Source organism: Dama dama, chromosome 6 (genome assembly GCF_033118175.1).
Source record: "Dama dama isolate Ldn47 chromosome 6, ASM3311817v1, whole genome shotgun sequence".
NCBI classification, from domain to species: domain Eukaryota; kingdom Metazoa; phylum Chordata; class Mammalia; order Artiodactyla; family Cervidae; genus Dama; species Dama dama.
This window is the reverse complement of record NC_083686.1, coordinates 1838307-1863649: the sequence shown is the minus strand read 5'-3', so window position 1 is coordinate 1863649 and position 25343 is coordinate 1838307. Positions and strand designations below refer to the sequence as shown.

The window sequence follows — 25343 nt, the reverse complement described above, 5'->3', positions numbered from 1 at the left end:
AAACAAAAAAGTCACCTGAACTCCTTGTGTTGTGCAGGACAGTAAAAGTACTGACTGCTCTAAACTTAGTTAAGAACAGAAATAGACTGTATAACTTTCAAACTAGAAGAGGGAAAGTGGCATGCTTAAAAAAAAGAAAAAAGGTTGCTCAATCCAAAAACAAGAAAAAACAAGAGAAAAACACCAGCACAGATGGAACAATACGACAACAGATTTAATTTAACACAAATGGACAAATTGCTGCAGTTAAAAGACAAAGTGTGTCCTATATGCTACCATTACGTGACAAAAAAGTTAAAACCATATACGATAAAGGGAATACGAAATACCCATGAATGAAACTAGCAAAAGCTGAGCAAGACCGTAAAGGACAAAATTATAAAAATCCTATCGGTAAACCTTAAAGACAGACCCAAATGAAGAGAGAGGTAGACCCACGTTCATGAATCAGAACCAATGATTTCAAATTTCCACCAGTTGATTAATAGCTGCAATGAACTCCCAGTCAAAACACCAACTGAGTTGTCATTAATGGAACTGACTAGATGATTTTAAAACTTACATGGGAGAAAAAACTTACACGGAGACACTAAGAGCCAGAAGAGCCAAGACACATTCAAAGAAAAATACGGACTTACTTTACCAGATATGAAGACTAATTGTTGTTGTTTAGTCGATCAGTTGTGTCTGATTCTTGTGATCCCATAACCTCCAGCCCACTAGTCTCCTCCATCAATCGGATTTCCCAGGCAAGAATACTGCAATGAGTCGCCATTTTCTTCTCCAGGGGATCTTCTGGACCCAGGGATCAAGCCTGCGTCCCCCACACTGGCAGACAGCTTCTTTACCACTGAGCCACCAAGTTAGTTCTGAGCCATCAGAACTAACTAAACAACAGTGATTAAGACAGCTTGGTATTGGCATAGAAAGAGACAAATGGAACAGAACAGAGTCCAGTCACAGACCTACACGTGTACAGATAGATGGCAAGTGGCTTTGCAGATGCCTAGGGAAGGGGCTGATTATACATAAAGAATGCAGGGACAGGTGGGGTAACCCTATGTGGGGAGGTATGAAAGTGAATCCTTACCCCGTGCTAAGTCCAAAAAACAATTATCGAGTTGGAAAGATATACATGACACATGTTACTGACAGTATCAAGACTATATAAAGAATTCTTATAGATTAATAGAAAAAGACAAACACAGGAAAATGGGCAGAAGAGTTGAACAGACACTTCACAGGAGACAAAATCAACATGGCTAATAAATACGTGAAAATGTGCTCAGCCTCATCAGTAACTGTTTAGTCACTAAGTCATACCAGATTCTTTGCGACCCCAAGAACTGTAGCACACCAGGCTTCCCTGTCCTTCACTATCTCCCAGAGTTTGCTCAAGCTCACGTCCAATGAGTGAGTGAAGTCTCTCAGTTGTGTCCGACTCTTTGCGACCCCAAGGACTGTAGCCTACCAGTCTCCTCCGTCCATGGGATTTTCCAGGCAAGAATACTGGAGTGGGTTGCCATTTACCAGGAGATCTTCCTGACCCAGGGATTGAACCCAGGTCTCCCATTGTAGGCAGATGCTTTACCGTCTGAGCCACCAGGGAAGTCCGGTAATAACTAGCTAAATGCAAATTAAAGCCATAATTATACACCCACCAGCTTGGCAAAGATGGAGAGAAGTCTGACAATTCCGAGTGTTAACAAGGATGTGGAACCACAGGAGATCTTTTACTGCAGAATTCTTGGGAAACAGTGGAAGGCGCTGATGGCCTAGAACTCAAGAGTCCTGAGTACACACCCCAGAGAAACTCGTGCACACATGGGTCAGAAACAGTTAAGGCTGTTGCTAGCAGCACTGTGATTGTCCCAAACTGCAAACTAAACGTCCATCCACAGTAAAATGGATCCATGAACTATGATACCATCAACAGAACAGTTTTCTGCAAGAAACTACAGCTACGCATAGCAACCTGGATAAACCTGAAGACGTGACAGGCAGAAGCCAGATGCCAAAGCTTGCATGGGTATGACTCCACTCATGTAGGTGCACAAACAGGAAAGCACGGAGACAGACGCAGGCTTCATAGTAAAGCAGGAGCCCCCACGGCCGGGGGAGGCAGGAGAGGGGTGGCGCTGAGCTGGGGAGGGCATGGGCGGGGGGGGGGGGGGCTGGTCCACTTCATAGCAATGCTATGCAGTACATCTGTGTGTTTCTCTCTTTTCTGAATGCGTTTTATTCCACAGGAAATGAAAGGGAAAAGGAGGTGCCTCAGCTCCGAGTAGCTCAGGGTGTGGCCAGGATGCAGCTGGAGAGTGACGCAGGGGCAACCATCAGGCAGCCTCTGAGGTTTCTGAGGGCGGCAGATGGGTCAGGGCTGCTCTGTGACCCGTGACTCTCCCTCCCCAGAGTGCTGGCAGCCTGACCACCAGCAGCCACTTCCGGGGCCCTGACAAGGAGCCTAATGTGTGTGCAGGCTGCCCGGCCAGGGGCTCCCTGCTGACAGGTCACAGCCAGAGATGGGTTGCAGTCCTCCCCTCACTGCCCTTCCTCTAGGGACGCAGGTTTGTCCATCGCCAGCTCCCTCTCCTGATGTTCCCTGGGTGGCCCTGCCATCCCCTCCAGAGGCCAGCCCAGTGCCGCCCAGCTGGACAAGAAGCCCCTTGGCCCCAGGCCCGAGGCCCCTGGTGCTCAGCAGGGGGCTGCTGGAAGCTCTCCCACCCCAGGCCAGCAGGGGGCGTCCACGCCATGTGACCCAAAGTTGGGGTGGGGGCAGGGAGCAACCCCGATTGGTTTCATCAGGTCTCTTCTGGTTCTAAAAGCACATTTTTGCAATAAAAAATCACTATTAACAGAAGTTACAGGGGCTCTCTGCACTCTTTCTGATCAACTGCAGGAAGAGTAAAACCAGCCTCAGTGCTTGCCTTGGAGGAGCTCTCAAAGCAGCTGGGGCCTCTTCCCGAGGGCAGGGACTGAACTGCCTCTGGACTCAACCCGGCTGGGCAGGTCAGCGAAGCCTCTCTGAGCCTCAGCTCCTCTGTCTGTAAGGTGAGGGGCAGCATGGCCCCTCGGGTGGGCCTCCCGGCGGGTCTGCCCACAGACTAGGGCTGGGAGGACGGAGAAGCAAGGTGGGTCGGTCTTGTCCTTCACCACCACCCCCAGCTGTGGGCCCCTTGCTAGGTGAAGGCAGGTCCGGAACCCTGGGGGGTGCAGATTAACCAGACACCCCACAATGCCTATCCGAGGCCGCTGGGCAGATGCCAGGGTCTGGGCTCAGAGGCAAAGGACAGATCACGTGGCTGGGACACAAGCCCAGGCCGCTCTGCGGCTCGGTTTTCTCACCTGTGAAACGGTCTGCCTGCAGCTGGAGGAGCAGCGGGTTAAGTCAAGTCTGCAGCTTAGCGCCTCAAGTACGGGAAGTGCTCAGTGCTAACCACCCTCCAGCCAACGGGGGGAACAGAACATTCTGGCAGGTCTGGGAACCCCCCCGCCTCCACATCAGAGGATCACATCTAGTGCCCCATCCACTGCCCCCAGCCCACACACTCTAACTCTAGCAACCGAGGCCCTGAGCTTGCGTGGGCCACAGAGGTGGGCAGCTGTCCCGGCAGGCCCTGTGCTGGGCCTCTGGCAGCAACAGGCCCCATCTGTCCAGGCAGCCAGAAGGACCTGTCACCTGGCTCTGGATGCCAGAACCCCCACTTCCAGCTCGGGGTCTTCTAACACGAGCTGGCTCCCAAGCAGCTGCACGCCAGCTAAAGGCAGTAGTGTTCTGCAGCGGTCCCCAGCACGGCAGACCCCGAGCCCCGCTGGAAACTGCGTCTCTGACCCCAGGCCCCACTTGAAGCGGCAGCCACACGGGAACGGTGTGCCTCCGGGGGTTCAGGGCAGAGCGGGTGAAGGAGGGCAAACTCTTCATTCCCCGTAGATGCTGCAGGAGGAACACCAGGACTCCCAAACCCCAGACCCCCAGAGTGGGGGTGACCCCCAGGTCACCCAGAGGCCATGACCACCTCCCGACCCCCATCCCCGGGGGCTGAAGGGGGAACATCTGCAGAGCTGGACACCGTTTCTGGAAGCAGAGGGTCGACGTCCCTGCCTGGCCCCCCTCTCCTCCTCCACCACCTCACCCAGGACGTGCCCCAGGGCAGAGGCGGGGACGCCCGAGTGGCCTTCTCCTGGGGCCTTTAATCAGTGCCAGTGGGCACAAATGCTCTCGTGGCCTGGGTTTTACACAACAAATTCCTCTTTCCTAGCAAAAGAGGGCAATGCAGAGGATCAAATGGCCCTAGGTTCCCTGGCAGCCCTGACACCAGTTGAGCTTGTTTTTATGGGGAGAAAAAAAAAAAAAAAATCACCCCTGGATGGTCATGCCAGGGAGACCAGCCTGCTGGAGGAAGCACGGAGGTACTCAGGACTGGGCATGTGTACGGACCGGAGCATCTGGTTCCATCGTCCCCATCTATCCTTGGCCTACATGGGGCTCACTCTTCCCATAGCGCTGTAGCCATCACTTCCTCCAGGAAGCCTTCCTGAAACCCCCAGCTGGGTTCCAAGCTCCCAGCCCCTGCAGACCCTATTGCTGTGGGCAGTGGACGCTGGGAAAGCCTCCCACCTGGCTGTCTCCCAACTGCTGGTTAATCCAGCGAATGACCCAACTAGAGACGTGCGGGGCCTTCAGCTCTGCAGCCTCACTGCCCTGAACTGGACTCGCGGCAGCGGAATCTGGTCCTTCACGTACAGGCTTTGAACCCAGACCGTCCGACTTTGGGGTCCTGTCCTGTGACCACTTGTGCACCCAAGATCAAGCCATTTAGCGACCTGTGGTTTAGAAGACAAGACCACCATTTAGGGGGAGCTGACCTGGCAAGGTCACTGCTTGGACCCTGGAGTGGGTACTCAGTCAGCCCTGGCCACGGTGCAAAAGTCATCTGTGCTTTATTACTCAGCACCGGCCCCTCACGGAGCCTGTGTTGTAACGTTCCTGGGGGGTCCAGCCCCTGCCTCCCCACCCCAAATACGCCAGCCCTGCCGAGCTCCCAGCCCAGTGCAGGGTGGGTGTGCTGGGGGAACCTCCATTCCTGTCCGTGAAGTCCAGTCCAGGCTCAGTCCTGGGCCCCTGGGCAGTGGGCAGGGTGAGACGGGAGAGCCCCAACCCATCCTCTGGGGCCCAGGGCATGGCCTGGCCCCGGGACCCAGCCTGCTGGGCGGGGCCTGGCCTTGAGATTCCTCTGAGATGTCCGCTGGGGAGGCCCCAGGTCAGAGCTCGCTGCTGGCTCCACTCAGCCTCCTGCGTGGGCCAGCCTCCTCCTGCGCGGCCTGGGGCCGGGGCCCCCGGTGTGGCCTCTGCCCAGTAGCGAGTAGCACGGGTGTCACCTGGGCCTGGCATAGCCGTACGGGTGCTGCAGCAGCAGGCTCTGGTGGCCGGGCAGCACGTGGGTGTGGTAGTGTTCCACCAGGCTGCCCACGCTCACAAAGAGGACCTCGCCCTCCAGGTAGAACTTCGAGTCCTGCGGGGGGAGGGGCCAGGGTCAGGGGGGGCTGGCCAGCCTGCCTGCCCTCGGCAGTAACGCCCGCCCAGGGGGTGCCGGCAAGGTCTGCAGACAAGTCGAGGGTTGGGGGCGGGTCACCCCATCTCCTCTGGGGTCCATCCGGGGACACAGCTGGGTCGGGAGTGGGGGAGGGGAGGGGGAAGGAGGAGGGGTGTTTGGAGGCGTGGGCCTGAGTGCCCACTGCCTGTGCTCCACCAGGGAGACTCCCGGGACCCCAGCCAGGCCTCAGGGCAGGCTTCCCCTCCTGCCTGGGGCCTTCCGCGAGGCCGCCTGCTCACCTTCTCAAAGATGCGGTAGTTCCTCACTTTGCTGGAGGTCTCATCCCACACGACCAGAACCTGCAGGCAGAGAAGCAGGCAGCACAGGGCTCGCTCACCTTGGGATGACGATGACCCTTAGACCTCGAGCGGGCCCCTCAGAGACCGAGTCGGTGGGCAGCAGAGTCAAGGCTGGGTCCGTGGGGGAGGGCGGCCTTGCACACGGACAGCAGGGTCCAGACGGGCAACCTTGCCCCAGGGATCCCGCCCTCAGAGTCAGGTGAGACGTAAGTAACAGCGGCACGTGTCTGGTCCATGCCGGGATCACCCCTGATGGTCATGGGGCAGCTGAGGCTCAGTGAGGTAACACAAGTCACCCTTGGAGGGCCCTGGGCAGAGCCAGCGGACGTCCTACCAGGCTCACCGCCCCCAAGAAGCCCCCCTCAAGTTGCAGGAACAGGAACCCCACCCTTTCCTTCCTGCCTCCTGCCCATGCTGCGGGGTGGGCATCACTGCCGATGGTGACGAGACCCCCGGGCCCACCTCCCTCGGTGCCTACCTTCCCCGACTTGGTGGAGGAGTTCCGGATGCAGTAGAGACCGTCCTGGGGCGCCCCCCGGGGGCTCGTGGTCTTGAAGAGCCTACAACAATACAGCGGCATGGAGAGGAGCCGGCCGCGGGCAGCTCTCGGGGACCCTCCGACCCCACCAACCTCCCCCATTCCAAGAGCACCCGGGGTCACAGGGGCAGACACACAGAGCCCAGGGCGGGGGGCAGCCAGAAAGGCAGGAAGACCTGAGGTGGGGGCGGGGGGCAGAGACCCTCAGGTCTGCCCAGACAAGGCCGTGGAGAAAGGCAGACGGCGCACCGACCTTTCCACCTCGCAGGACTCGGTGGTGTTGATGAAGACCGAGCTGGGCAGTGGCACCTGAGTGGTCAGGGTGAAGGGTCCGGGTTAGGGTCGTGGCCCGGGACCGGGGCTGGGGTCCCTCCTCCCCGCTGGCTGCCAGCCTGTGCTGGGAGCCAGGAATTTGTACCGAGTTCGACCCTCCAGCCCCAGGGCCCCCAGCTTTCCGACAGCCCGCCAGCCCCCTCCACGGCCCCCTCAGCGGCTGAGATGTGGGCGCCGCCCCCCAGTCTTGCCTTCTCATAGTCATCGTCGGAGCCCTCCCCGCCAGTGTCCGCCTGCAACGTGTCAGTCTGCACAGCTTTCCGGGGTTTTTCAAAGGAGAAGCTCCTGAAACTCTGCCCATCGGGGGGTGATCGCCTGGGAGCGGGACAAGAAGAGGGAAGCCACGGTCCGTCAGACGGGGGACAAAGCCCCGCTCCCCTCGGTGACGCCCCCTCGCCCTCCGGGCGACCACACTGAGCCTCGGAACCCAGGAGGTCTGGGGCCTGAAGCCCTGGTGGCCGTCAAAGGCCCGTAACTGTGGAGCTCCAGGAGCCGGGGTCCGTGCTGACCGCCCTGGGGCAGCAGCAATCACCTGAGGCCAGGAAGCCTGAGCTGGGATCCCTGGCCTGGGTCATCCTGGGGTCTGGACGCTGTGGGAAAAGGCCCCAGTCTGAGGACGGTCTCCTTGCTACGGATCAGCCCTGTGACCTCAGCCAAGCCACGCTCCCCCGACAGCAATCGAGGACAACACCAACAGCCCAGGCCAAAGAGACACGCCCTTGCGCGTGGCCACGTGCTCCTAAGCCAGGGCTCCGGGGAGGATTCAGGGAGGCGCCCTGGATGGGCTGCCAGGCTGTGGGTGCCGCTGTGCTGTGGATGATCGGCTGTGGCCCAGGCGGCCCTGTGGCACTCAGGGCCAGGCCCAGAGCCTGATACAGGGACCCGGCCCGCGACTCTGCAGCCCCTCACAGGACAGAACCGCCAGGGACGTCCTGACGGGCACAGTGCTGGCAGAGCCCTGGGGAGGAGCGAGACACAGTCAAGGGCTCCCGGGGAGAACCGGGCGGGAGCATCCACTCGGGGCTCGCCCCGTGGCCCCCAGAGCCTTCACTGCTGAGGGTCCCACGGCTGGAGGTGCCATGACACACACCTTTCCCGGCACTGCCCAGCACTGAAGCCCACAGGGTCTGGAGCAGGCCTCAGGGGGAGTCGGGCGGTCCCGCATTCCAGCGGCTTTCCAGTTGGGAAGGGCTCAGGCAGCCTTGGTGGCTTCAGAGCCACCGCTGGGAAGGACGCTTGTGGCCCTGGAGGGCCCGCTGGGGCACGCTGGCCCACAGAGGCTCAGCACCACGCCTCCCCGCAGCCCTGTCCCCAGAAGGCCAGCTGCCCTGCAGCCACTCCCCTGATCCTGGGGGGCCCTCCCCGCTGACAGGGGCTCCAGAAGGCCAGTGTCCCCAAAGCCCACGGCTCCCCGCAGCAGCCACAGACTCCAGGCTCACCACCCACTGGGTAAGGCAGGACACCCCCGAGCCCCAGGGTCAGGTGTGAAGGGGCAGCCGGTCAGCCTAAGCAGGTAGGGGATCGAGGGCCTGGCACCCATGTGGGCCGAGAGCCGGGGGCAGGGAGACGGGGTCACCGGTGGTCAAGAGGGTCAACGGGCTGGGGAGGGGGTTCCGGGGGGCCCGGGCCGCAGACTCACTGGAGGTGCGGGAGCGCTGGCTTCTCTGGCCGGGGCAGGACTGGGGGCCGGTCTGCGGCCTCAGGCACGGGCAGCTTCAGCGGAGGCGGCCGGAGGGCCACGGGGGGCACACAGGGTCCGGGCCTAGCCGCCTCCCTCGGGGGGCCCTCTTCCACCATCTTCAGGAACTTGGGCTTGTTGGCCGGCACGGGCGGGGGCTCGGGTGCGGGTGGCCCCCGGGGGGACAGGTGGAAGGACTTGAGCTTGTCACAGTTCCGGGAGGCGGCCACGGCCGTGCTGGTGGGGCTGACCCCGTGCACGGGGATCCTGGGCTCCAGGCTGGGGCTGCTGTTCTCAGGGAAGCAAGGGGCTTTCCGGAGACCGGGCCCGGGGGGCAGGACGTTCAGTGGGGGGTCGCTCATCCTCCGGGAGACGGCAGGCACCCTGGGGCTGGGCTCCACCCGCCGAAGGGCCAGCGGCTCCCGCCTGGAGTCCTCGGGGGCCAGGCCAGCGTCGGGGAGGCCGCGCTTGGGGGGCGGGGGTGGCAGCAAGGGGCCTGGACCCTTGGAGGTGAAGGAGTGGGCGCGGGGCACCTCAGAGAAGACTGGCTTCCTGGGCGTGGGCACGGGGGGCGGGGGGTAGGCCGGTGGGTGGATCAGGGCATCTGCAGGACAAAAAGAGCCACGTGGTAAGCAGGCGTCCCCCGCTAGAGGCTGCAGCTGCACCCCCTCTGCGGGTGGCGGACAGCCAGGGCCCCTGCCCCGCAGCCTGGCCACCCCACAGCCCCCCACACCCAGCACTCCCCGTGCGGCCTTCCTTCCGGGTCTGGCCTGCCTCACGCCACTGGGCCCATCCCAGCCGCCCTCCAAAGCCTGGACAAAACTTCCCGAAGCCCAGATGCACATCAGGTTCCCAGAGGGGGAGGCAAGAGACAGAGAGGAGGCCGGGAAGCCTCCCAGGATTGGGCTCAGAGGGCAGCTGGGACTCCTGCCGACAGGCGAGGCGGAAGGGCGGGAACAGGCTGGGGGGAGACGGGTTGGGTCTGCTTATGACACATTCAAGCTGCTACAAAACATTTAGTGGACGCTGAGTGGACTTGATGCTTTCAAACTGTGGTGTTGGGGAAGACTCTTGAGAGTCCCTTGAACTTCAAGGAGATCCAACCAGTCCATCCTAAAGAAACTTAGTCCTGAATATTCATTGGAAGGACTGATGCTGAAGCTGAAGCTCCAATACTTTGGCCACCTGGTACGAAAAACTGACTCATTTGAAAAGACCCTGATGATGGGAAAGATTGAAGGCGGGAGAAGAAGGGGACAACAGAGAATGAGATGGTTGGATGGCATGACCGACTCAATGGACATGGGTTTGGGTGAGCTCCGGGAGTTGGTGATGGACAGGGAAGCCTGGCGTGCTGCCGTCCATGGGGTCGCAAAGAGTCAAACACGACTTAAGAGACTGAACAACAACAAGAGCCAAGAAAAGGTCATGAGGGGACGAAAGAAGGCAGAAATCTAGGTCATTGGACAAGAGGTCAAGGAACAGGTAGGCGGTGGTGGAAGAATTGGGCCAAGTCCCCGGGGATAATGAAAGTGACAAGGACAAGAGGGGCTGGGGAAGGAGAATGGGGTGGGGGAAGGACTAGTGAGCAATGAGACAGAAGGCAAGGGATGGAGAGATGGGGACAGACAGCAGGGGCAGGGAGTGACAAGACATAGAGCAGGACAGGGGCGTGGCCCTCCCACACACCTCCCTGTCTCCCTGGTGATGCGGGTACAAGCTCATAGCCCTGGCTTTGGGAGGTAGGGCTGGGTGAGGCGGTAAGTGACCACATAGCCACCAGAGGTGCTCACAGAGGGCTAGCCTTGCTGTCCCCGGCTCAGCCAGGGCCTGGCTAAGTGTAGGGCCCCCCAATTTATCCCTGAACCACCCCTCTCCCACCCCAGGCTAACTGGAGGAGGTCGGAGAGCAGAGCCCGCCACTCCTGGTCTGACCCTCCAAACCCTTGAGTGGAAGGAGGAAAACTGAGGCCCGAGGTGGAGATGGTCAGGACTGAGGCCACCCAGAGCCTACCAGGACAGCCACTCCCAGCTAGGGGGCTCCGTCCAGCCCCGAGGCCCCACTCCCCGCCCCAAGCGCTGCCCAGGCCGCGGGCCCGCCCGACCTACCCTCAGGCCTCCCGGGATCGGGGGAGTCGGGCTCCAAGTACGAGTCGTCCTCGTCATCATGCTCGTAGTCTGCAGGGCAGACAGGGCGTCAGGCCTGGGGCAGCCCAGGACTAGGTGGCTGGGCGAGGCCCTCCAAACCCCACACCCTCAGGGAGGCAGAGGCCAGGACGGGGACCCCGGACTCAAGACACCCAGGCTGCCTGAGAAAACCCAAGGGGCAGAGCAGGCAGGCCAGTCAGCCATGCCTCCCCCCTGGGCAGCAGCCAGCTGTACCGGGGCACAGGCTGGGCACACGGGACGCATCTCACCTTCGCTGTCCGTGGGGTGCGGAGACAGGCTGATGTCCACCGGCCGCTCGATGGCGCCGTAGAAGCTATCGGTGTCCGAGCTGGAGTCGCTGAGAGCGGGAAGGGCGGGCGGACGGGCAGTGAGGACCGGGCGGGGGCCCTCCCACACTCACACACGCGGACACACAGACACACACAGGACAGGAGACGGGCGGGGGGCGACTGCCTTCTCAGCCCCACTGTGGTTCTCGCCACAGGCGCACCCCCTGCCTGCCCAGCCCGGTGCCAGGCCTCAGGGCTGGGCCCAGGTCCCCACCAGCTCCTGCCCTGGGGGCTCAGGCAGGGGCCCGCCGGAATCCTCATCACTGAAAGGACCAGGTAACTGTTCCCACCCAGAGAGCCCCTCTGTCTGCTGAGCCACCCTCCCCATGCAGTCCGCAAGACCCGGACGGGCTGGCCCACCGCCCTGGGGACTCACTCCCCCGTGAAGGGGGCTGGGGACCCACAGGACTAAGCCGCTACAAAACCGGGCCTCCCAGCTGGACAGGTAAAACCACATGTCACCTCCCACACAGACGCCCCCGACAGGGCGCACGCACACACAGGCTTACACACTCGGGGGCACACCCCGCACACACGCAGCCCAGGTGGCACCCGGATAAGCGCCTTCAACGAGGAGACCCTGGGCCCAGCCCCCAGGGGTTGGGGGCCAGCTCAGGATCCCAGCCAGGGCCCTAGGAACACCCCGCCCGCCCCCAGGCCCCACCCACCTGGCGTCCAGAGGCAGCTCCTTCTTCTCCTGGAAGTGGCCGATCTCCTTGCGCAGCAAGGCCATCCAGCTCTGCAGGTGAGCCAGGGCCTCAGCGGGCAGGACCCACCCTCGCCTGCCCTGCCCTCCCCTCCCCACACAGGCTGGTCTGCATCGACCCCCAAGGCCGGCTCTTCCGGGGCTGCGGCCCTCTGCCAGCCCACCCGGGTTCCTCCTGAGACCGCCACCGTGAGCGCAAGGGCTGCCGGCGCCAGGCTCTGGGCGTGAGGACAGGAGACAGAGGAGCAGCACCGGCCCAGCTGCCTGCATCCCGGGGGGCCCCACAGGGCCTGCATGGGGGCTGAGACCGTTCCTTGCCCCTCAGGCACCTTGCGCTCGTCCTCCGAGGAGGCAGAGAAGAACCACGTGCGGTGCTTCTTGCTGATGTGGATGATCTTGAAGGGGAAGACGTTGTTGGACGTTGTCTCCTCAGCTGCCCGCATCACCCTGAGGGCAATGCCAGTGGTCACCATCTGCTCCCCGCCCACAGGGACCACCTGAACGTGGACCCACCCCTGGACAGGCCTTGGCACCCAGCACCACGCCCTGAGGGACACGGTCATCCCCCCCTACACTGTGGCCTGAAGGCCGGGGTGCTTGCAGCAGAGGGAAGTGTGTGGGCAAGGGCGGGCAGTGAGGGACGGTGCAGATCTGGGAGGGCTTTCAGGAAGCAGTGGTGCGGGGCTCCGAGTCAAGGACACCCCACTCTCGCTGCCCCCCCCTAACCAGCAAAACTTTACTTGGATGCCTGGGGCCCCGTCTGACCCCTGGCTGCCTGCTGGGGACCCTCATGGGGCTCGGGTCAGTCTTGGCCCCACCCCTGGTCCCAGGCAGTGTGCCACAGAGCACTTCAGAGAAGTGACCGTGGCTGTTCCCACAGCCGGGACGAGGGGTTCAGGGAATGATCACATCTGCCGGAGGGATGCGGTCAGGCTGGGCACCTGGGCAGGTGCCATCGGGGGGCGTGGACCATGCCCTGGGGCTAGGCTGCACCCCCACCAGGCTGTGGGCAGTGTGTCTGTGGAAAAGAAATGTCCCTCTTCAGAGGACCCCAGAGCTCCACGCCCCCGTGCCTGCTGGCAGCCACAGGGCCCTGGAGCCTCCCCGTCCTCCGCCTGCAGACCTGGCACTAGGCTGCAGGCAGAATGTGCGCAAAGGCCCAGTCACTCCTGAGGGGTCCCCGTCCTGCCACTGACACCAAGGGACCCGCGGGTTCTCCCAGGCAGGAAGGGCCAGGCCCTCCTCAGGGTACCAGAGCCGCAGGGCCTGGGTGGTGTGACCCCAAGACCTAGAGCCAGGAAGCACAGGCGCAGCCAGCCGCAGGTCCCAGAGGCTGAGGGCGGGGCGGGGCGGGGCGGGGCGGGGCGGGCCCGCCCCGCCCCGCCCCGCCCACACCAACACGCCCCATCCCATTCCAGTGCCTGATGACCGCCCAGGGGACCATTAGTCAGAAAGGCCCTGGGGGGCAGGCTCGTGGCTGATTAAAGCCCCAGCGCACTGCCTGGGCCAGCAGGCTGGGCTCTAGGCCAGAAGGAGGCGGCAGTGGGGGAAAGGGCAAGGGGTGGGGAGGAAGGAGGGCTGGAGGGGGGCTCTGGAGAGCAAATCCTGGAGGAGGCCCTGACCTTGCCCCCAGGCCCTTGGCCAAGCCTGAGGGCTGGCTCTCAGGAGAGGAGCGACTGGCAGGGGTGGGGCTTATCCAAAGGGCTGGGGTCGTGAACAGGAAGGCCTGGACCTGCCTTAGTGGGAGCCAGGGGGAGCCGCTAGCCCCAGCGGCCAGCAGGGCACTTACCGGTTGTAGCCGCTCAGCGAGAAGGCGCCCTGCGGGGAGGCGGATGTGCTGCTCTTGAAGTAGTAGATACAGCGTTTGTGGATGACCACAAAGCGCAGAGGCCCTGCGGGCGGGGCGGGGCAGGGCGGGTGAGCCTCGGCCTCTGGGGACCACGCCCAGAGGCCCAGGATGGCTCCAGGGCAGAGTCTAAACAGGCAGCAGGCTGATGGGCACGCAGGTCCCCCGGGTGCAGGGGGAGATTCAGGGGGCTGCGTGGCGCCCAGCAACAAGCACTAAAGCGGGCTCCAGGAAGGGCAGAGGCGGGGCCAGCGGCCAGAGCCACGTTGCTGATGCTGCCCAGCTTCTGTGAGGTGCCCTCCACCCCGGCTGGTAGAGTGAGGGTGGGGGCAAAAAAGCCCAGAGATGCTGCCAACAAGAGCGCCACCGCCCAACATGGATCTGACCCCAGGTAGTGATGGTGAGAGCCCCGTCCCTGAGCAGCTCCTCCTAGGCCCGGGAGCAGCTCAGCAGCAGGCCCTCGCTGGAGCCTCCGGTTCAGAAGAGGAGAAGGGAGACACCAAACCAGTCAGCCTGGGCCCCTCAACCAGGCAGCACAGGGTCATGGAGTCCCTGGCAGAGGGCACCGCTCGAGCAACCCCACGGACCTCGTGGCTGGTCAGAGGGATGGACAAGGTCCTGATGCTGTCGGGCCTTCAGTGTCTCGAAGCCAGGCATCTCGCAGGCCTGGGGGCTCCCCCTCTCCCAGCCTGCTCTCCTAGGGACCAGAGCCCAGGTCTCATGAAGCTCTCCAGAGACCCAGCACCCAGATGGGTGTTAGCTTGGCACATGGGTTCACTACAGACAGAGTGACTGCCTGGCTCGTTGAACACCAACCTGATACAGTAAAGGCACCATGCAGGAACCAGACCTACCAGATCAATAAGGGCCCACAGCTCCTGGCCACGGGCTGAAGCTCCCTGGCCAGCTGGTCAGCACTATGCACCCGATGCCCTCCTGTCTCCCCCAGCTGCACCACCCCAGACCCTCCCACAGCCCTGCGGGCTAGAAAGGCCAAGGTCAGGGCCCAAGAGGGCAGAGACAGAAGGGAAACTCCAGAGGGCCCAAGGCAAGGAAGCAAGCAGAGGCTCAGGAAGGCGGGTTGCTTGGCCACAGAGGCCCAGGGGGGCTCAGCCCTATTCCTGGGCCCTCCCTTCATGCCCCCCCCCCGCCAGGGGACTCACATTTGAGCAGCTGCAGCTGGGTACCGCCCTTCTTGTGCAAGTAGCCGGCCTTAGCCACACCCCCAGGCATGGTGAGCAAGTTCTGCGCACCGATGGCCTTCATGGGGACAGGCCAGTGCATCTCTTCGGCCGCCATGAAGCTACAATACAAAGGGAAGGGAACGTGTCTTAGCCAGGGATGGGGACGCACATTGCCTACTGTGGCCATGACAACGATGTGGTGGGTTGACTGGGATCCACCCCGTCAGCCTGGGGCATCACTCGGGCAGGGACCACACAGCGCAGACACCAGGGACAGGCTGCCTGCCTGGGGGTTAACACAGGACCCTCCGTTTCAGGACCCCACTCCACGGCCTCTTCCTCCTGTTCCAGGCGCTGTCCCAGAAACCTCACAGACTCTTTAGTCTCACACTTCCAGCCTCCACCTGGAATGACTGCTAACCCTCTTCACCTGGAGAACTCCTACTCGTCCCTCAAATCCCAGATTCAGAGTGTCCTTCTCTGTGAGGCACCTCAATGCCCAGTCACATTCCGGTCCACCCCCTACTCCTGGTCCCTCTGAACTGCACCTCCCACCCTGCACTGTTTCGTCCAGTGCCCGCCCCCATCCCACCGGTGCCTGGTTCCTCCTGGGTCCATAGTGGAGCTGGAGGAGTCAGGGTCAGACCCAGAAGCCCAGTCTTGCTGGAACTGCTGCCCCATTCCCCGAGACACACATGCATACAGAGAAAACCACTGCTCTTGGCAAACCAGGGCACTCCACCAAATGTTCACTGCCTCCCGCCTCCCCGGACGCCTCATCCTCGGTGGGGCCCCGGCCTCGGCCTCTGCCCAGGTCCCGCGGGCTGCCCCCTTCAGCTCCCCCTGCACACAAAGCCAGCCCTCTGGCCTGCGTCCCCCAACAGCGGAGGCTACGACAAAGGCGCACCACCCCCGTGCCCGACCGGCCGGCCCAGAACAGGGTACCGCGGGCGCAGGGAGAAGGCCCCGCGCTGGTGCCCGCCCGAGGAGGTGTCAGCAGATAGACGGACCCCGCCACGCCCAGAACCCCCAGACCTGCAGGGGGCCGGCCCCCGCCCGCCAGCCCGCCTTTGTTCTCGCCGGAAGCGCCGGCTCGGTCCCGCTCGGTACTCACGAAGTCCACGCGGCGGGCCCGGCTGGGTTCGGGGGGACAGCCCGCACCCGCTTCCCCTGTGCGCACCGACATGGCCCCGGGCCGCGCGCCCCGGCCGCCGCCTCGACCCCGGCGCCAGCCTCCCGGCGGCCCCAAGCCCGCTGCCGCAGCCCCAAGCCCGCCATGCCGCCGCGCCCCCTGCCCCGCGCCCAGCCGGGCCGCCCCGCCCACGCCCCGCCCACGCCCCGCCCACGTCCGGGTCGCTCCGCCCCTCGCCCCGCCCTCGCCCCGCCCCCAGCCCCTGCCTGTCTGGGCCGCCCCGCCCCTCGCCCCGCCCACTGCCGGGTAGACCCGCCCCCAGTCCGGACCGCCCCGGACCGCCCCGCCCCCCGGCTCCTCCCCTCGCGCGGCCCTGCCCGGGCCTCCGTTTCTCCCCCGGCCGCCCCGAGGAGGCGCACGGGCGCTAGGAGGAGGCCCGAGGGGGCCGCCGGGAGTCAGGAAGCCTCAGAGGCGAACGGGCAGCCGGCTTCACAGCCCCGCGGCTAGAAGGCCCCCGCCCGGACCCCAGCCCCACCCGGCTCCGTGCGACGGAGCCCTTGGGAAAATGCCTCCTTCTCCCCGGACCCCACCCTGAGGGGCTCTGGTCAGTCGGGGGGAGGACCGCCCTGCCTCTCGGCTCAGGCGGAGCTGGTGGGCGAGAGTGCCCCCTCCGGGGAAGGCTGCGGCGCCGGTCTGAACCGGGGTTCCCCGCAGGAGTCAGGGGTCTGGTCCTGGGCACCTCCCACCTTCTTGGAAGTCGGTGGGCACACTCCCAGGAGACCCCCTAGGTTGGCGGAGGCCCTTGGTGGCCTCCCCACCGTTCTGCCTCCTCTACTGCTGACCAACATGGGCCGCGGGCAGCAGAGGGCAGGTCTACTTTCAGCCCTGCTCCCACCTGGCTGCCCGCCCCTGGTTACCAGCTGCCTTCTCAGGCCAGCGCTCAGACCCCTCCCCGCTGCAGCCAGCCCTGGCCTGTCCCAGCAGCCTCCCTCCACTCCATGCCCATTCACAGTGCCCTTGCCAACCCCTCCCAACAGCACTCCCAGCCCCCCAGCCTGTGCCCCCCTCCACCACCTCTGGGTGCTAACACTTCCTCTCCTCAGTTCCCCCTGGGCCTCCAGTCTCTTTCCTCCATCACCCTCCCCTCCGCACATTCTCTAACACAAGCCCAATGCCCATCGCTGCTCCGTTCTAAAACACCAGGACCTGCTCACATCCCACCAGCCCTTCCGGATCCGGCCCCTGTGGACCTCTCTCATGGGCTCTCCTCCTGCCCTCCGCCTCCCTTGTGCCTGCACCAGCCAGGCCCAGGGCACACCTTACTCAAGTCCACCACGCTCCCACCTTCAGGCCTCTGTCCACTGTGTTTCCACTGCCTCCTCTTACAACTGAGCTAACTCAACCCTCAAGAGTTGGTCCAAATGAACACCAGTCCTTCACAAACTCTGCCAAAATCCAGAGGAAGGCACTCATTCTAGAAGGCCAGCATTACCTTGATACCAAAACCAAAGACCTCACAAGAAAACTACAGACCAGTATCCCTTATGAGTGTAGACAGAAAGTTCCTAACCAAAACACTAGCAAGCTGAATCCAGCACCACACACAATGAATTCTAGACCACGCCTAGTGGGATTTAACCTAGGAATGCAAGCTTGATTTAACAGTCAAAATTCAAAGAATGTAGAAAATTCCTTGGTGGTTCAGTTCTTAAGACAGCACTTTCACTGCCAGGGCCTGGGTTCAACCCCTGGTGGGGGAATTAAGATCTCGCAAGCTGGCACTGGGGCCAAAAAAACCGTCAAAAAGCAAAATTCAAAGCATGTTATATCACCCTGCTTATTTAACTTCTATATGCAGAGTACATCATGTAAAATGCCAGGCTGGATAAAGCACAAGCTGGAATCAAGATTGCCGGGAGAAATATCAATAACCTCAGATATGCAGATGACCCTACTCTTAGGGCAGAAAGCAAAGAGGAACGAAAGAGCCTCGAGGAAGGTGAAAGCGGAGAGTGAAAAACCTGGCTTAAAACTCAACATTCAGAAAACGAAGATCATGTCATCCGGTCCCATCACTTCATGGCAAACAGATGGGGAAACAATGGAAACAGTGAGAGATTTCACTTTCTTGGGCTCCAAAATCACTGCAGATGGTGACTGCAGCCACGAAATTAAAAGACACTTGCTCCTTGGAAGAAAAGCTATATCAAACCTAGACAGCATATTAAAAAGCAGAGACATTACTTTGCCGACAAAGTCCTTCAAGTCAAAGCTATGGTTTTTTTCAGTACTCATGTATAGATGTGAGAGCTGGACCACTAAGAAGGCTGAGCACCAAAAAACTGATGCTTTTAAATTGTGGTGTTGGAGAAGACTCTTGAGAGTTCCTTGGACTGCAAGAAGAGCAAACCAATCCATCCTAAAGGAAATCAGTCTTGAATATTCATTGGAAGGACTGATGCTCAAGCTGAAACTCCAGTACTTTGGCCATGTGATGTGAAGAACCGACTCATTGGAAAAGCCCCTGATGGTGGGAAAGATTGAAGGCGGGAGAAGAAGGGGACGACAGAGTATGAGGTGATTGGATGGCATCACCGACTTGATGAACATGTGTTTGAGCAAGCTCTGGGAGATGGTGAAGGACAGTGAAGCCTGGCATGTCCATGGGGTTGCAAAGGATCAGACACGACTGAGCAACTGAACAATACAGTATAAATCTAATAAAGTACAAAACCACACAACTGTCTCAACGTGCTGTGCTTAGTCGCTCAGTCATGTCTGACTCTTTGGGACCCCATGGACTGTAGCCCGCCAGGCTCTTCTGTCCATGCGGATTCTCCAGGCAAGAATACTGGAGTGGGTTGCCATGCCCTCCTCCAGGAGATCTTCCCAATGCAATCTTTCCCTGGTTCAAACCCAGGTCTCCTGCACTGTAGGCAGATTCTTCACCATCTGAGCCACCAGGGAGACCCAGGAATACTGGAGTGGGTAGCCTATCCCTTCTCCAGGGGATCTTCTGACTCAGGAATCGAATCGGGGTCTCCTGCATTGCAGGCTCATTCTTTACCAGCTGAGCTACCAGGGAAGCCCCAACTGTCTCAACAGAAGCAGAAAAAGCATTTAACAAAATCTGCAATTCTTCATGATAAGAACACTCAATAGGGATTTCCCTGGTGGCCCAGTGGCTGATCCTCTGCACTCCCAATGCAAGGCGTTCAGGTTCGATCCCTGGTCAGGGAACTAGATCCCACATGCCGCAACTGAGAGTTCGCAGGCCTCAACAAAAGATCCCACATGCAGTAACAAAGACTAAACACACCATGTGCTGCAACTAAGACCCGGAGCAGATAAGTAAACTTTTTTTTTTAAAGGACATTCAACAAACTAGGAGTAGGAGGAAACTTCCTCAACCTGGTGAAGAACGTCTATGAAAAACCCTGAGCGAACATCACGATCAGCGGTGAGTGACCGAAAGCTTCCTCTCCAGTGAGGAACAAGGGAAGGACATTTTTATTCACCATTGAGCCAGAGTTTCCAGGACAGTTTTGCAGAAAGAAGAAGTAAGAGCTATGCAGATTGGCAAGGAAAAAGTAAAACTGTTCAGAGGTTAGATGGTCAGGAAAAACCCCAGGGATCCACTAAAGAATGTTTAGAAATAATAAACAAGCTCAGCAAGGCGGCGGGACAGCAGATGGACACATAAAACTCCACCGTATTTCCCTCTGCCAGCAACAATCTGAAAATGAAACAGGAGCTAGCTCAGCTGTCCCTTCTTCAGGTGGTCCTCCCCGACCTAAGAGGGGCACCCGGGCACAAAGGGGCACCAGGCTGTCCCACGGGAGGAGCAGAATGCTGCTGCCCTGGGTGGTGGGGACTGCGGGTGGCCTGGAAGCCAGAGGAAGTGGACACAGAGCCCCCAGCCCACTCCATCGCCTCCTCCCCAGTCTGTAAGGAGACCTGGCATCTTTGTGGGGGAGGGGGCGCCGGAGGCAGAGCTGAGGACTGACGGAGCCCACCCCTCCTCCTGGCTCTGCACCTGAAGCAGAGGGAGCAGGCGGCCCCGCAGTCCCACCCTGGTCGGCTCGGCGGCCAGGCGGGCACAGGCCTGTGAAGGGCTCGGTCTCACCTGGCCACAGCCCCCTCTGCGGACCAGAGGAGCGCTCCTGGTGCCCACTGGCTGACCTGGTAGCAGGCCTGGCTGTGCTCCACGGTCACCTCCTCTGGGAGCGTCCCTGCTTCAGAGACAGACGACGACGTTCCGCCACCCCCCTCCAGAGGGTGGACCGTGGCAGGGCCGGCTCATCCTGACGCCCCTGCATCTTCTGGGCCCCAGGCCCTGCCCCGCGCCACTGGGACCTGCCCAGGAGCCCAGCACCAGACAGCTCTCTGGTCTCTGCTCCGTGCTCACCCCCACCTTCTCTGAAAGCTGAGACTGGTCTGTGGGACCCAGGCCCGAGGCTGCAGCACCCAGGGGCAGAGCAAGCAGGTGAAAACCGCTCCTCCTCGCAGAGACAGCCCTGGGCTCCAGGAAGTGCAGGCTCTGTGGCTCCCCCTCCCCTGGGGTGTGAGTCCCTGGGGCCTGTGGTCATCCCCTGAAAAGGCCCACACACCCAGCCACTGTCACGGACGGCGCACCCAGGCAGGACGCGTGCATGAGCCGCACGGCGCGGGTGAGAAGGTTCTGTGCGTGCTCTTTGGCATGTGTGCACACACGTGTGCACCGTGTGAGCCTGTGCATGAGAGCAGAGCTCCCTCGGCTCCCCTTCCCGACACCTGCAGACCTGCGGCCCTGGCTGTGGTGAAGGAGCCGGCGCCTCGTGCGACCACAGTGCTAGGGGTTCCTGTCGGTGGTCACTGGCCGCCCGTCTGTGAGCGCCGCAGGGAGGGGAGGCCAGGGCTCCCAGGGTCCCCAGGGTGGTCATTCGCACACTCACAACTATGCACACACTCACTTGTCACAGGCACACATGTGTGCTTACTCACACACACCTACCTGCACGTGCTCATACATGCCACGTCCACACATGCCCTCAAACGCACACACACTCTCGCTCAGCTGTTCACACTCACACACGTGCACACGCTTATCGACACGTGTGCATGCTCACGTTCATTCTTACATGTGTGTTCACCCTCACACGCGCCCGCATGCACTCCAACATACTGAGACACGCACTGACTCCCACATGTACTCACACACACCCTCCAGGGTGTTAGGGTTAGGTTAGGGTTAGCCCTCCAGGGGCTGAGAGGACCCTCTGTGGGGGGTCCGGTCCCCTGGTCGAGGCAGCTTGAGCGCCAGAGTCATCAGCACCACCCCACAGCCCTGCACCCGTCCAGCGCCGGGCCTGACTGCCCCTTAAACCCCACAGCGCTGCTCTACCCCCAGCTCACGGGCTCGCCCGGGACACCCCGGGCACACACCGTGTGCCAGACTCCGCGCTTCTCAGGGATCGCCCACGTCACCACCCCAGCACCCCCTGACGTGTGAACCAGCATCGTAATTTCCAAGCTCACGGCCCTGCCGCCCCACCCGGGCACTCAGCGGGCGCTAGATGGCGCCTGAGGGGCGGGGCACAGCGCCTCTGGGTTCAGTCTCCCCTTTCAATTGCTCCTCTCCCTTCCTCTTCCCTGAATCTTTCTCCACAAAAGAATGGAAACCAAAAGAAAACCATCTCCCACAAAACCAAAAAAAATATCCATCTCCCACGAAAGCTAGTGAGCAGCCGCGCCAGGGGGAGGAGCACGACCTGGGCTGGGGTCCCTGAGACCCCAGGCTCTTGAGCCCCCTGCCAGGCACCCAGGCATGGGACACGGCGCTCCAGGAACGGGGGTGGGCAGCGGGCAGGCCGCGGGCTCACACGGCTCTGCGTTCCCCTGGTGCAGGCACACTCACGCACACACAGTCACACTCACACACACTCACAGCATGTGAACCCAGGACCCAGTGCCCACACCCCCTGGGCAGGGCAGGGTGTCTGGTGGAAGGCCCACGCCGACCTGGGGCATTCTGCAGGCTGCCAGCCGAGCAGCGCGGGCCGTGGGCTCCCACCGGCTGCCCCGTCCACCCCGGCCTCTCCTCTCCTCTCCTCCTGGGGCTCAGGGCCAGGGTCCGGTGCATCCCACCGCCGCCGCCCTAAGGAGGGTGGGTCCGAGCTCACACGCGGGCCCCCCCGGAGCGGCTCTACAGGCGCTGGGCCGGCACGGGCTCCCAAGCCCCCCGCCGCGGGGCCGCCCCACTGACCTGGTGGCGCTGAGCCAGCACATGGCTTTCCTCCTGCTTGGTGACGGCCTGGGGGCAGGTGTCCTGGGGTCCAGGAAGGCCATGCGGCTCAGGGGCCATGGGGCAGGGCTTCGGCCGGCATCCCGGGGCAGGTGAGCCGCCCGCTCCCTCCTGCTGACAGCCGCCCGCCGCCTGTGTCTGGGGCCTGTGGCCGCCGGGGCTCCTCCCCGACCAGGACTTCCTGCTGCTGGGCCCCTGGGCAGCCCCGGGTAGCCAGCACTTCCTGTGAGACCCAATGGTGCGCCCGCTAGGTGCTCTGGCCTGCTAGCTTTCAGTCGTGCCCACTGTGGCCAGAGACGACACTCGCCAGGCCCCAGGACGAGGCCAGCTGTGACCACCCCCCGCCCCGGGGAGGAAGCCACTTGCCAGGGTCCCACCCCCTACCCCAGGGCCACCTCTGCGGATTGGGCTTCTTCCCAGCGAATCACGGGAGCCCTGAATTCCAGGGCGTCAGGCCCAGCTTCCCTGGCCCCAAAGACAGCTGCACACGAAGTCACGACCTCCCCGGGGCACCCCGCGGGCCAGAACATGGACTCTGCCACGCGGCTCCGCCTCCCGAGGCCACATGCAGGGCCGCCCCCCCCCCCACCTCTCGCAGCAGGAGACCTCCACGTGTCGAGGTGGCCACCTCTCTGCCCTTTGACCCTAAGGGGCGAAGGATGGACGGGATGCCAGCCTTCCCTCTGCGTCCCCCAGGCCTCTCTGCCCCTCCCACACCCACACCAGGCGCAGCCTCTGTGACACAGCTGGGCTCACACCCCCCCAACCGAGCGCACTCGGCTCCCCGGCGAACACCTGGCTTGCTAGAAAGCACTTCGCCCCGAGTGGCCAAGCGCGCTCCATCCCTGCCTGGTCCCCACCGGGTCCCACTCACAACACAGTCCCCCACCCCCCAGGCCTGCTCTGCCCCTCCAAGCTGGGCTTCCTCCCCCACCCAGGAAGCTGGGGGCAGGGAGCCCAGCCCAAGCTGCTGGGCACTGAACCCCGTGCCCCCTGCCTCCCCTCCCCTGAGTTCCAGCTGGGGGACGGAGCGCTTCAGGGCCCCGCGGCCACAGGGTCTGAGGGGCACGGCGCGTCCTCGGGCGCTGCAGAGGCTCGTCCTAGCCTGCCCAGCGGGTATCCCAGGGCAAGACCCACAGCCGGCCTGCGGGCACCTGGTCGCACACACATCCAGGTGTCCAGCTTGGGCCTCAGACACACACCCCCTGCCCCGCCCCGCCGTCTCCTGGATGGGGAACTTGGGTTTGTGCGTCCTCACTCTGCTCAGGGGGCACCCTGGCCTCCCACCAGCAGCAGCCTCAGTGCCCGCCGGGGGCCGTGGGCAGACGGCGCCTACAGCAGACAACTGACCACAGCCCACAGGCAGGGGGTGGCAGGGAGGTTAAAGGGGGCCTCCTCCTGTCCACCCTCACAGCCTGCCCAGAGTGGGGAGGGGGCCCCAGCCAGCCTCTGTCCTGTGCAGGCAGAGATGGGAGCAGGCAGAGGACCACACCTGTGGGAGCCGTGGGGTCTCCATGGAGGTCAGACCGCGCTGGCCCCTTGCCTACCCTATTTCCTCAGGGAGGCCGAGGCCAGGATTCCCGAGGCCCCCGCACCAAGCCTCCCGGTTTCTCCCAGTGACCTCCCCTCTCTCCCCGCTCCAGGATTCCCAGTTTCTCCCAGTGACCTCCCATCTCTCCCGCTCCAGGCCTCCCAGTTTCTCCCGGTTTCTCCCGGCTCCTCCCGGTGACGCCCTGTCCCCCCACGCCAGGCCTCCCAGTTTCTCCCAGCTCCTCCCGGTGACGCCACATCTCCCCGCTCCAGGCCTCCCCAGTTTCTCCCAGTTTCTCCTGGTTTCTCCCGGCTCCTCCCCACCCCCCAGGCCGCAGTTCATCTTTGCAACAAATAACGCTGCTTTCATTTGGTGGCCCAGCTGGCGCAGAATCCGCCTGCAGTGCGGGAGACCCGGGTTCCATCCCTGGGTTGGGAAGATGCCCTGGAGAAGGGAACGGCTACCCACTCCAGTATTCTGGCCTGGAGAATTCCGTGGACAGTATGGTCCATGGGGTCGCAAAGAATCAGACACGACTGAGCGACTTTCACTTCATTTCACTTCATGTTCCTGAAACAGAGGGTGTTCAGGGCCCCTCCTCCAGTAGTGGGAACCACCTCCCCGTCCCACTAGACTGGGAATAACCATCATCCAAGCAGTAAGATGGGTGGGGCTGGGGTCCCAACTCTGGGAAGCTCTGGTTTCCACCCCACATTCCCCAAGTTGTAGCTCTTCCCCCAGCCCCCAGGGCGGCTGCCTCTAAATTCCAGGCTTGGGGACCACCCACCGAGCCACACACTTACCAGGGTGGGTGGGACTAGCCAGCTGCTGGACAGGGGCCAGTGTCAGCCTGCGAAAGAGGGAGGAGGGCCTTCTGGGTGCCAGGGTCCTCGGCCTCCTCTGGAGCAAGGCACAGGCCGGCGCAGCACCGCCCCTGCCGCAGGCCGTGAAGCCTGTCCCACCCTGGTGTTCACAGCCCACTCACCCGTGCTGACCACGGGGACGCGGGGCTTCACGGAGCAGGGCGCTGGCCGGGCCGACGGCCAGGGAGCGGAGGTGTGGGGGCCGGAACCACGGCGCTGGCAACCCCAGTCTCCCAGGGCCCCTGTGCCCAGCCCGGCGCCCGCCTGCCGCCTTTGTGCCAAGGAGAGCCTGCAGGCTCAGGGAGGGCCCTGTGCCCAGGGCAGGGTGACTGGCACCTCCACTGGTGAAAACCTCAAGCTCTCAAAATAAGACGCTTTGCATCAGTCCCCGCGGAGGGCTCGGGGCCACCCACAGCCAGCCTAGGGCCCACCTACTTGGTCCCCACCCTGCAGGACCAGGGCCCCGGAGCCCTTCCCCTCCTCTCTGCGCCAGTTCTTCTCTCCTCCCGGCACTGTAACCCGCCTTCCGGTGAGGGGACGCGAGGAGTCCCAGGAGCTCGGGCCAGGGTGCCATCCAGCTGGGCAGAGTGAGTGGGGGGGGTAGGGGCAGAGTCCTGCCCAGGGTCACCCCGTGTTGTGGGCTGAATGGGGGCCCCCGAGTCCCTGGGAACTGTGATTGACCTTACTTGGGGAAGGATCTTCGCATACGTGACTAAGGATCTCACCCTGGTTTAGCCAGATGGGCCCTAAATGAAACAGCAAGCATCCTTGTAACAGACAAAAGAGGAAGAACTCGAGGAAGAAGTCAGGTTTGTGTCACCAGAGGCACAGAGTGGAAAGAGAGGGAATCGGAGGAAGG

General features: G+C 62.3%; 1 protein-coding gene across 6 annotated transcripts in view; it reads right to left on the bottom strand.

Moving 5' to 3' along the window:
• Positions 1-4917: 4917 nt before the first annotated feature.
• The window catches only part of SH3BP2 (SH3 domain binding protein 2), a 35421-nt gene continuing 14995 nt past the window's right edge, over positions 4918-25343 (bottom strand). For 2 of the 6 annotated variants that reach the window (XM_061145402.1, XM_061145399.1), the window contains exons 2-13: positions 14655-14794; positions 13435-13537; positions 11975-12092; positions 11608-11678; positions 10859-10947; positions 10551-10619; positions 8404-9046; positions 6956-7079; positions 6685-6740; positions 6372-6453; positions 5834-5893; positions 4918-5513 (exon numbers count right to left, since the gene is read on the bottom strand). In XM_061145402.1, the coding sequence (XP_061001385.1) occupies positions 5376-5513; positions 5834-5893; positions 6372-6453; positions 6685-6740; positions 6956-7079; positions 8404-9046; positions 10551-10619; positions 10859-10947; positions 11608-11678; positions 11975-12092; positions 13435-13537; positions 14655-14790 (1689 nt within the window). In that variant the 5' untranslated portion in view covers positions 14791-14794 and the 3' untranslated portion in view covers positions 4918-5375. Of the gene's footprint in view, positions 5514-5833; positions 5894-6371; positions 6454-6684; positions 6741-6955; positions 7080-8403; positions 9047-10550; positions 10620-10858; positions 10948-11607; positions 11679-11974; positions 12093-13434; positions 13538-14654; positions 14795-19933; positions 20273-22051; positions 22546-24424; positions 24472-25343 lie in introns of those variants that run through there. The other 4 variants (XM_061145405.1, XM_061145400.1, XM_061145401.1 and 1 more) reach the window with 4 other exon arrangements.